General features: G+C 41.7%; 1 protein-coding gene across 9 annotated transcripts in view; it reads right to left on the bottom strand.

Moving 5' to 3' along the window:
- epb41l2 (erythrocyte membrane protein band 4.1 like 2) overlaps positions 1 to 12,500 on the bottom strand; it is a 72,961-nt gene that overhangs the window by 16,655 nt on the left and 43,806 nt on the right. For all 9 annotated transcript variants that reach the window (XM_054748350.2, XM_054748345.2, XM_054748352.2 and 6 more), the window contains exons 8-13: positions 12,064 to 12,160; positions 10,770 to 10,894; positions 10,499 to 10,586; positions 8,749 to 8,901; positions 6,931 to 7,028; positions 3,042 to 3,214 (exon numbers count right to left, since the gene is read on the bottom strand). In XM_054748350.2, coding sequence (XP_054604325.1) covers positions 3,042 to 3,214; positions 6,931 to 7,028; positions 8,749 to 8,901; positions 10,499 to 10,586; positions 10,770 to 10,894; positions 12,064 to 12,160 — 734 coding nt within the window. The remainder of the gene's footprint in view (positions 1 to 3,041; positions 3,215 to 6,930; positions 7,029 to 8,748; positions 8,902 to 10,498; positions 10,587 to 10,769; positions 10,895 to 12,063; positions 12,161 to 12,500) is intronic.

Here is a 12,500-nt window from a genome sequence, read left to right on the forward strand (position 1 = left end):
ACACACACACACACACACACACACACACACACACACTTGTTCATAGTTCTTATTGGAACTAGTAAGGTTATAGACATTTTTGACCTGACTCCAAAATATCTCGTATTGTAATTAGGGTTGTCACGGTAACCGGTATAGCGGTAAACCCCGGTAAAAAAGTTGACAATAAAAATAACCGTCCAGTTTTTAAAAAACTAAATTATCTCGGTGGGTTTACCGTGGCCGCGGTTTCGGCGCGGTGACCCTTACCAGCCACCGTCGCTTCTGCTGAAGTTCCCGCGGCGCGCACTTTTTAGTTTGCAACCAAAACTTTGAAGCTGAAATAATGGCCGAAGGAGGCGACGGCAGCGCCCAGGACATCCATCAGCCCTCAAAGAAGACTAAATCGGAAGTATGGGCATATTTTGGATTTCTGAAAAATGCTGAGGGACAGTTAATAGAAGACGGCTATCCCGTTTGCAGAACGTGCAGGAAACAAGTGTCTGCAAAAGGTAACACTTCGAATCTAATGGCACATCTGCGTGACCATCACCCACGTCTCTAGAGCCAGTGCAAGGTAAGATAACATTAGCATTTTAGCTTAAATGCATGACGTGAGGACTTTTGGTTGAGGGAGAATGCAACGAGTCACTATATACTGCAGCCGCAGCGTCCTCTGCCAGCATTTAAACCGTGTCACGGACACCCTGTTGCTGGATGAAGCATCTTATTTGTTGATGAAGAAGAGAAATATACAATTAGTTCCTTGTCATGGATTTGTTTACTTATTCAATGCCATTTATACTTGAACATTTGGATTTGATTACATAGTGTTGTAGTTATTTTAGTAATTTGTTTAAAGTGGCTATTAATTTTAAATACATATATTTTAAGGTTGACTTGTACAGTGATCAAGTCAAGTGTGGACTGGAGTTTTAGATTTTCATTTTGATAATGAAGAAAACAAGTATATGAGAAAACAAGTGGTGTTTCTTTGATTTGTTTACATATTGTTTATGTTTCGAATGTTTGGATTTGTATAATTTAAACCTGCACTGACTACTGTAACATGTTCCAGAAAAATAAGCTATTTGTTCCTTTACTTGTGAAAAGTTGCACTTTTGCTAAGGCTTTGTGTTATTTTAGGTTTAATAAACACTGTTAAACCTTTTCAGTTTGTGTAGAACAGGACTATCAATGCTTTCTGAACATATGCAACACCGTTTAAAAAATACCGCGATAATACCGAAAACCGTGATAATTTTGGTCACAATAACCGTGAGGTTAAATTTTCATACCGTGACAACCCTAGTAATATCATCAATATCGGGTGATGTTAAGTAATTTTTTAACACATTGGTCTGATAAATAAAACTGGGCCGATATTATCAACTGATTTTTTTCCCCCATCTTGTTTCCATTTGCTCGTCTGTTTCAGAGGGCGAGGGGGTGACATGTAGCCTAGTGAACTAGACCAAATTCTTACTTTGCAAAGAATGGTCTAGGCATGCTCCATTGGAACCTCAGCAGCTCCTACCAGGACTCTGGCTAGCCAATCACAGCTCTCTAGAGGAGTTTCAAACACACAAAGAGCTGTGATTGGTCCATAATGGTGGGCCAATCATAGTGCTCTATCTGCTTAGTGAACAAATCACAGAGCTTTATCCACTTCGTGGGCCAATCAGGGCACTCTATATGCCTGGTGGGTGGGATGATGCAACAGAGTGAAACAAGAGTATGTCACATTCATTGTCCAGTGGAATGCGGAGATCATTTGAAAGACAACGGTAGAACCCGCCCCACAACCGAGAGCCGTCAATGGAGCGTGGCCAGACTAAATAATACATTTATTTAGTCTGGCTTGCCAGGCTAGGTGACATGTATTTGTTTAGTCATGTGACAATGATTGTAATCGCCTCAGAAGTGTAAATGTGGTGTGTGTACATAATAACGTAAATTCAGCTTTAATCATGTTCATTCTATACAAAATCTGCTGATTTCAGAAGAATTAATGTCGTATATCGGTATCGGCTAATATCGATTATCGGCCATAACGGTGATAATAATATCGGTATCAGCCCAGAAATTTCATATCGGTGCATCACTAGTTTAAACTGTATAAATAATCACATTCCTCCTTATACACAGGCCAAATCTATCTGCAATGATATATATATATATATATATATATATATATATATATATATATATAAAAACGCAAAAAAACACACAAACACACGCAGACACAGATGCCTTTCTCTTTTTTTTTCACAGATCTTTTTTTCTTTTTCACTTAGATTTCAGCTTGATCGCTTCATCGGAGGAACTGGGAGGTGTTTTGTGAAATCTCTTTTGGAAAAACTGCTTTTTATGAACAGGGAATCACCGTGTGGAATTCTGATTGGCTTGACTTTAGACTGAAGCAGATTCTCAACACAGACCAGATTTGTACTCACCCATTATGGCAACACTATGATACTGATTAAATTTGATTCCTAATGTTAAGAAGCTGAGCTATTTGTAATCTCTACTCCAAGCAGGTATAATTCAACATTATAGTTCTTGCAGTAGCTTGAACTGTCCAGCAGGGGTCAGTGTAAGGCCGTGGGATATTCATAACTAAGGCTGCATAAACCAGAAAATAGCAGAAGTGTGTTCCGTTTTCCAAAGACAATTAAATTATTCCAAAATGATATCTTGAATTTCTGCAGAAGTAAAGACAATGCAGTTGCATTTTTGTGTAAATTGACCCCGTAGTTATTTTTTACTCTGAGGCCACGTCTCCACATGCAACGAGTCTCATTCTGATCAACAAACAGAACATTCTTTATTTTGGTCTTTCTCTGTCCCCCTCGCTGTCTCTCATGGTGCGACAGGAAACACATGCTTCAGCTATTTCCTGTATCTCTACAGACACTAAGCCTTCTGCATCCATTCAAACAGAGACATTCAATCCTATTTGTTCTGCAAACCCACTCCATGCGTCGTTCTTTACATTCTTCTCTTCTCCCCATTAAATAGATATTGGTTTTTTTCTGCATTGACTTTCCCGCTTGTGTTACCTCCATCCAAGCTGCGGCTGATGCGCTTTGATGAGGTGCGGTCGAAGCTAGGAGCGGGTCTGTCTATGAGGGAACTGGCCAAGCGAGTTTGGGCTTGGGTCCGCCCGCTGTAGCGGAACTTAGATCCCAGAGTCAAGAAGCGGGCTTTGTTAGGAGGCTCCGGTGCGTTTAACCTACCAAAATGAACCGGCGGGAGACAAGAAGAGGCAGAGATGAAATTACTAAAGTATTCCGTCATTTACTTTGAAATAATATTTTGCTTCTACTACATGTACAGGAAAATTCTACTACACGTACAGGAGAATTCTACTACATGTACATGAGAATTCTACTACATGTACAGGAGAATTCTACTACACGTACAGGAGAATTCTACTACATGTACAGGAGAATTCTACTACATGTACAGGAGAATTCTACTACATGTACAGGAGAATTCTACTACATGTACAGGAGAATTCTACTACACGTACAGGAGAATTCTACTACATGTACAGGAGAATTCTACTACACGTACAGGAGAATTCTACTACACGTACAGGAGAATTCTACTACACGTACAGGAGAATTCTACTACATGTACAGGAGAATTCTACTACACGTACAGGAGAATTCTACTACACGTACAGGAGAATTCTACTACATGTACAGGAGAATTCTACTACATGTACATGAGAATTCTACTACACGTACAGGAGAATTCTACTACATGTACAGGAGAATTCTACTACATGTACATGAGAATTCTACTACATGTACAGGAGAATTCTACTACATGTACAGGAGAATTCTACTACACGTACAGGAGAATTCTACTACATGTACAGGAGAATTCTACTACACGTACAGGAGAATTCTACTACACGTACAGGAGAATTCTACTACACGTACAGGAGAATTCTACTACACGTACAGGAGAATTCTACTACATGTACAGGAGAATTCTACTACATGTACATGAGAATTCTACTACATGTACAGGAGAATTCTACTACACGTACAGGAGAATTCTACTACATGTACAGGAGAATTCTACTACACGTACAGGAGAATTCTACTACACGTACAGGAGAATTCTACTACATGTACAGGAGAATTCTACTACACGTACAGGAGAATTCTACTACACGTACAGGAGAATTCTACTACACGTACAGGAGAATTCTACTACACGTACAGGAGAATTCTACTACACGTACAGGAGAATTCTACTACACGTACAGGAGAATTCTACTACACGTACAGGAGAATTCTACTACACGTACAGGAGAATTCTACTACACGTACAGGAGAATTCTACTACATGTACAGGAGAATTCTACTACACGTACAGGAGAATTCTACTACATGTACAGGAGAATTCTACTACATGTACAGGAGAATTCTACTACATGTACAGGAGAATTCTACTACACGTACAGGAGAATTCTACTACATGTACAGGAGAATTCTACTACACGTACAGGAAAATTCTACTACACGTACAGGAGAATTCTACTACATGTACAGGAGAATTCTACTACACGTACAGGAGAATTCTACTACACGTACAGGAGAATTCTACTACACGTACAGGAGAATTCTACTACACGTACAGGAGAATTCTACTACATGTACAGGAGAATTCTACTACATGTACAGGAGAATTCTACTACACGTACAGGAGAATTCTACTACATGTACAGGAGAATTCTACTACATGTACAGGAGAATTCTACTACACGTACAGGAGAATTCTACTACATGTACAGGAGAATTCTACTACATGTACAGGAGAATTCTACTACACGTACAGGAGAATTCTACTACATGTACAGGAGAATTCTACTACACGTACAGGAGAATTCTACTACATGTACAGGAGAATTCTACTACACGTACAGGAGAATTCTACTACATGTACAGGAGAATTCTACTACACGTACAGGAGAATTCTACTACATGTACAGGAGAATTCTACTACACGTACAGGAGAATTCTACTACATGTACAGGAGAATTCTACTACATGTACAGGAGAATTCTACTACATGTACAGGAGAATTCTACTACATGTACAGGAGAATTCTACTACACGTACAGGAGAATTCTACTACACGTACAGGAGAATTCTACTACATGTACAGGAGAATTCTACTACATGTACAGGAGAATTCTACTACATGTACAGGAGAATTCTACTACATGTACAGGAGAATTCTACTACACGTACAGGAGAATTCTACTACATGTACAGGAGAATTCTACTACATGTACAGGAGAATTCTACTACACGTACAGGAGAATTCTACTACACGTACAGGAGAATTCTACTACATGTACAGGAGAATTCTACTACATGTACAGGAGAATTCTACTACACGTACAGGAGAATTCTACTACACGTACAGGAGAATTCTACTACACGTACAGGAGAATTCTACTACACGTACAGGAGAATTCTACTACACGTACAGGAGAATTCTACTACACGTACAGGAGAATTCTACTACACGTACAGGAGAATTCTACTACACGTACAGGAGAATTCTACTACATGTACATGAGAATTCTACTACACGTACAGGAGAATTCTACTACATGTACAGGAGAATTCTACTACACGTACAGGAGAATTCTACTACACGTACAGGAGAATTCTACTACATGTACAGGAGAATTCTACTACACGTACAGGAGAATTCTACTACACGTACAGGAGAATTCTACTACATGTACAGGAGAATTCTACTACACGTACAGGAGAATTCTACTACACGTACAGGAGAATTCTACTACACGTACAGGAGAATTCTACTACATGTACAGGAGAATTCTACTACACGTACAGGAGAATTCTACTACACATACAGGAGAATTCTACTACACGTACAGGAGAATTCTACTACATGTACAGGAGAATTCTACTACACGTACAGGAGAATTCTACTACATGTACAGGAGAATTCTACTACACGTACAGGAGAATTCTACTACATGTACAGGAGAATTCTACTACATGTACAGGAGAATTCTACTACACGTACAGGAGAATGATGAAACTAGTTTCAAGCGCGCTTTCCTTGAACAGGAAATTAAAGAGCAAGTCACTCCAAATCACCATTTTTTTGCTGATAAACTATATAAATGAGTGTCTGATTGGGCTGTAGACACGTGTAGTCAATAATTTTCTGCCTAAAACTGTCAGCGATGCACCGTCGTCAGGCAAAAACTCTGCACTGCATTGGAATTTAAATCTGCCATCGCTATTAGCTAAGAGGTACACTATGATGTTAGATGGTACATTATGATGTCACAATGTCGTGAGTGTGTGTATTTGTTAGAGGCTCCGCCCTCTGGGTCTGCTAGGCAACAGCATTTGTTGCATTTTTCAAACAGGAAGTGGGAGTGGAGTTAGACTCTGGCAGGGGGTGACTTGCTCTTTAAAGAGCAATGTACCAGTTTACATCATAGCATACCTCTTAGCCAATAGCAGTGGCAGATTTAAATTAAAATACAGTGCAGAGTTTTTACCTGACAACGGCACAACACTGCCCGTTTTAGGCAGAATATTTCAATTTTAACTAAAATGCACTGAAGTGCCAAATTATTGACTACATGTGTCTGCAGCACAATCAGACTCGTTTATTTAGTTTATCAGCAAAAAAAAGGTTTATTTGGGGGTGACTTGCTCTTTAAAGCTTAATCTCTTGGATACACACATGCATGAGTACATAAAACACACACTAGTACTAAAACCTGGCTTATCATCGTTTATATGTGTGTGCTCGTCTGTGTGTTACGGTTTCTCTTCGCTAACCACGTGAACCGTGTCAACCTGCGGAACACAATGACCTAAACCCCTTCTGTACTACAAACCAACGTGCTCCAGAGTGTGTGTTTGTTTCTACCTGAAGAAGCTGTGATTCTCCACACACACCTTCCACAGCCTCTTGGCAGATCGATGATTCTGAAGTTTGAATCCCACCGTGCTCTCAAACTGCTCCGTCTGTCAATATAACAAACAGGCAGCAATCACTGATAAAGATTTACTTCCATCCCAGACGGACTCAGTCAGATCTACCGTCATTTCATTCAGCTCACCTTAATCTGATTCAGTTTGAGTCCAAGTCTTTATGATTCACTGAATCATTAAGACACATTTTGATGACGAGAGCGCTTGTTTGCAACAGGTGGCAAAAATTACTTTAGGGTTTGTGTGAAAACACGTACTGGACTCCCAACTGCTCACCTCACCAAACTGACATCATCAAACCAGATAAGAAGGCGGCAAAAAAGAAAAATGGCTGCGAGTTTAGCAAGCCTCTCATCCTCCTTCCAGGATGAAGAAAGAAGCATTAAGAGTGGAGAAAACCACTATAAATATGGCCATGTGGAAAGTAACAGCTACGCTGGGGGAGAAGAGATTCTGTTGTGATGTACAGGGCATGCCCCGCCCCCCTCCCCGACCCTACCGTGTCCACTGACACGAGCGGCGCAACAAAACTAGAGCCCTCCATCAGCTGATTCTGGTGAGAAACAGCAGCAGAACGCGTGCACCCACCCCCCACCCCCCCAACGGAGGAGCGCTGCGTGACGGAGCGCGCGAATCGTCCACCATCCCCCACACCGTACTCTTAAACTCCTTCAGTCACGAGTGAATAAACATTCATGTTTTAAAGATTTTCTCCACGAGTCGTTCTTCAGTCGTTAAATATCTTTTGACGTTTTGACGGGGCAACGGCCGCGTTGTTGATGAATTTACGGAAAGCGGCATCCTGACCAATCACAAGCTGTCGGCGTCCTCACTCTCTGCGAGCGTGTCGGAGAATTCTCGCGCCGATGCATGATGGCATCGATGATGAATAGAAAACTGTTTCAATTCAACCCAACTGAATGTTGTTCAGTTCAATCGAAACGAATATAAATCAATTCAACACACAGTTGCCCCCATTGGTTCTGAATGAGTAAACATCAGTATTTACCACCCGCACTTGTTCTGAATGAGTACGTTTACATGCAGCCAATATCCGGGTTATGATCGGGTTAAGGTCGGTATTCGGGTTTCTGAGTTGATCAGAATAACCCGTTTACAAGCATAAATAGAAAGAGTTACCCCTAACTTGCATAACCTGATTTAAATGCGGACGCTGGGGTAGCGTCAGGACATATGGACTACGTCCAGACGCAATATGCGTCATTTCCGGTTCTTCTTGGTCCGGTATCCATGAAAACAACAACATGTTTCCCAGTTCGGAAGAGATAGCGACCGCGTTTCTTTACGCTTTAATTTCCTCGTCACTCCAAAAGTGTGGTGCTGTGCCGCGACTCGCCATGTTGCTCCCAACTTGTTGTTTACTTCCGGTGTTCTGGCGCATACAAGACGTCTCGCTACTCAAAAGACCAAGACTCCTTGCGAACAGAGCATGCGCAGAACACACGCTTTGATGGGGATATCCCGATATGCGTTTACACGACCAAACATTCGGGTTAGAAAAGGGTTACCCCAGGTGTAGTAACCGGGTTTTTAAAAACCCGGTTATGAGCATATCCGGGTTTCTGGCGGTGTTTACATGGACCTGCGGAGCCGGGTTATTGTGAATATTTGGGTTTTAAAAGGGTTACTGGCTGCATGTAAACACACTGAATGAGTAAACATCAGTATTTACCACCCGCACTTGTGTGTGTGCGTGTGTGTGTGTGTGTGTGCGTGCGTGCGTGCTACAAACCTCGCCGGGTCTGATCTTAATATAGAAGTTGTTCCTCTTGTATGATATCTTGAGTATTTTGGGCCAAGCGAATCGATTTATTCGAAGTCTGTCTTTGTAGACCAAGAGCCCGTTGGCACACACACCGAGCATGATGTCCACACCCTCGGAGTCCTGTGACAGTCAGACAAAAAGAACATAAAAAAATAATAACAATGACAGCTCCATCATTTATTATTAAGCTCACAGAAAACCTCTCATGGCATCAATTTGTCTAAACCTGATCATGCTGCAATTGATTTTTAAATTAGTCTGCTTAAGGTCATCAGAAACTCAATTATACAGCACGCACACACACACACACACACACACACACACACACACACACACACACACACACACACACACACACAGTAATTTAGTCCAACTGTAACACGGTTAGCAGGCAGACTAACTCACTGCAGAGCTTTTAAATCCAAGGCCAGCTGGTAACGGTGGAGCTGTATCGACCACAGAGAAAAATCTGTTGGCCGAATGGAGAGTGCAACATGGTGATAATGGGCCATTTTATTGGGCGCGTTTTCCGCATCGCATGGCCGTGCCATGCTAAAAGCCGTGCATTAATGTGTGTCCTTGACAAGAGAATATATTTTAGTTCCGGGTCAAATTACGCTGAGAGGATTTTTACTTGAAGAAACGACGTGGGCAGTTTAGAAGATCCCTCCATCATTCTGTCTGGACGGTTAATCTTTCTGACTAAACGTATTTCTCAAGCTCCTGAGATGCTGTCATCCTTTCCACGCTTCAGCTGGGTGTTCCTGATGACGGTGTCTCTACGGTCTGGTCCACGGGGTTGCAGGTGCAGGTAAACATACTCGGCCGGGTCAGCTCTCTTAGATGTTCCGATGCAAAAATGTTATTTTGAATTACGACGCTATACAACGTTTACCTGAAAAAGGAAAATAATTGAAATGCTGCTGTGAAGACTTGTTTGGACAACACCGTTCTACTGTTTTAAGAACATTTGTTCATTAAGCACATCATCAAACCAAAGTTTACATTTCAGCTTTACAGTGCTGGTTTTTATTCTCGTGGTTCTGGTTGGTTTGAATGATCACCCTTTACAGAAAATCATGTGAATCAAATGAAACACATATCTTTATTTTAGGGTCTGAGGGTAGTTAATGCACACATCTGCATTCCCTTTTCTGTGGCGGAGGCCATTTGGCACTCAGATAACTAATATTGCATTTATGTAGTTTAATATACTGGTCAAAATATATGTTTTGTAGATTTTGAAAACATAAAAACATGCAAATAAATGATTAAAAAATCAGACAAGTAGACTGCTTTACACTTGGACTTCTTAGCAAAGTGGAAAAGGGGAAGTTTCCATATGTGACCTTATCTGTTGCACTCGTTTCCCCCTTTTCCATCACCTCTTTCTACTTCAAGACTCTCTTCCCCTCATGTCTGTTTCTGCTCAGTTTCCCTGTGTTGCACACACACTCCAACATGCTCACACACACATGGAAAGACGCACACATTCTGCTGCTGATGACCTGCTATTCCACAGAGGGAGAGAGTGTGGCCGTTCCCATGGAAATGGCCTCCCTGAGTGTTTGCACAGCTGACACACACTCAGATACAGTGTCACAAACACACACACACACACACACACACACTGGCATGCTTTCCCCACATCAAAGCAACTGTGCTAATCCCCAGATGTGAACAATGATGCAGAGAAGGTTTGTTCATTTATTCAAACCTTAGCGTGGTGCAGGTCCACCCCGTACATGGACAGTTTCTTGGCATTTTCTAGAAACTGGAGGTCAGCCTGCGCCGGTGTCATTCCCCTGTTAAAACACAGAAAACGAGCCAAACTAAAAAAAAAACTTGAGCTTTTTTCACTTATTCACCAGAAATGGTATCTTTGATTCCGGATGTTTAACACACAGCTGAGCAAACAAACATATATTAAAAGACAAGAGAAGCCTGATGATGCTACTGAGAAACAACATGACCCTGCTCCTTCTGACCTGTGGGATTTGTGGAGCTCAAGAATCTTCTCCTCCATCTCTTTGTTCTGGTTGGGGGCGAACGTCAGCTGGTTGATGAAGTCCAAAGGGCGAGGCTGGTCCGGCTCATAGTCGCCAAATTCAGCCTGGAAAACAGTAGAAGTTTAAAGGGACTTTACGGAGTTTTGAATTTTTATGCTCGTGATCGCCCCCTCAGGCCAAAAGCGTAACGGCAGCTTCAATAGTAGGCTCGTGCACGAGGCGCGCATGCTGTACGTGCACACTCCTTAACGAAAATAACAGCTGAGACAGTCCCTTGTGTGTGTGTGTGTGTGTGTGTGTGTGTGTGTGTGTGTGTGTGTGTGTGTGTGGTGTGTGTGTGGTGTGTGTGGTGTGTGTGTGTGTGTGTGTGTGTGTGTGTGTGTGTGTGTGTGGGTGTGGCCCGGAGGACAGAGGACAGGAGAACGCGAGGCTAATTAATGAAATAATTTGGTTCTGTACCTTTCTCTTCAGCACAGCCGACAAAGGTTTATGATGGGTCAGTCCTCCTGCATGCTCAGATCATTCCCTTCCCTTGCTTGAAAAATTGTTCCAAAATGAAAGTTGAACCCACATCTTTTTTATCTGTGAATTCAATGCCGTTCGGCAAGTCTCAAATGAAAATTTGGGCATCTTACTGTAAAAAAATATACTATTAATGTAAAAATAAACTCTAAATAAACTATGTTCACATCCAGAATCAAACCCAGGTCTTCTGCATGAGAGTCCGACATCTTACTAAGTGAGCTGAAGCACCAGTGACGTCCTTGTAACTGTAACTTTTATATCCTTGATGACAGCTGAAACAACGTCAAACCAAAGAACGGTTCGGAGCGAAAATGGCTATTTTGTTGCTAATTAGCAGGAAATTTCTAGAAGAAAGTTCTACAGAAAGTAGCTAAGGGTCCTCAGAAATGTAGCTAGCTTTGTCACTAGGCGTTAGGAACAGCGACAAAGTGGCACTGCCTCTCTCTCTGCTGCTAAAGCTACGGATAGCAAATGCTACGGGCGATGCCTGAGCGTGAACGCGCATGAAGCAGCCTGCTCGACCCGAGCATCTCTCTTTTTCTGTGATTTTACAGAAAAACAGGCAATCACAGTAAAAATGCCAGGGCTCATTCTACAGGACCAGGGCATTGCAGGAGAATGTATGAAGAAGACATTTATTATTTCTATACACGTTTTGGCTGTCAAACTTCCATAATGTCCCTTTAACAACCGTGTAGCAAAATGAGCTCTTGCCTTTAACAGATTAATAAACAAATGTGAGCCTTACCTGCAGTGTGTATGACCCCAGCAGAGCATGAGTGACAAAAGAGCAAGGCAGTCGCCCTGAAGCCACATCCTCTCGCAGCTGCAGACACAAAAGGTACCTACGAAAGCCCACGAGGAGGAAACAGGAATAGACTTTTGTTTTTATTGGAACAATGATGTCTCAACACAAGAAATGACTTGTTTACAGTTTCTTTTTTGCTCTTTGAATCTGAAACAGCTTCAAAGTTCTCCAGTCAAGTCTACAAGCACTGATTAAAGGAATCAAAGGCGTTTGAATAAAAGACGGCTCTTTTCTTGGTTCTTAAAAAAACTTGGTCTCAAAGCTTCTTTAGTTCCCACTTTCATCCCCGCAAAGAACTAAAAAGGGCTTTCATATGAGAAGAAAATGTCTTTAAAGAATGCTCATGAATTACCAAGGGCTGCGATGACCTGGGTGAC

This window comes from Nothobranchius furzeri, chromosome 2 (genome assembly GCF_043380555.1).
Source record: "Nothobranchius furzeri strain GRZ-AD chromosome 2, NfurGRZ-RIMD1, whole genome shotgun sequence".
Classification (NCBI taxonomy): Eukaryota; Metazoa; Chordata; class Actinopteri; order Cyprinodontiformes; family Nothobranchiidae; genus Nothobranchius; species Nothobranchius furzeri.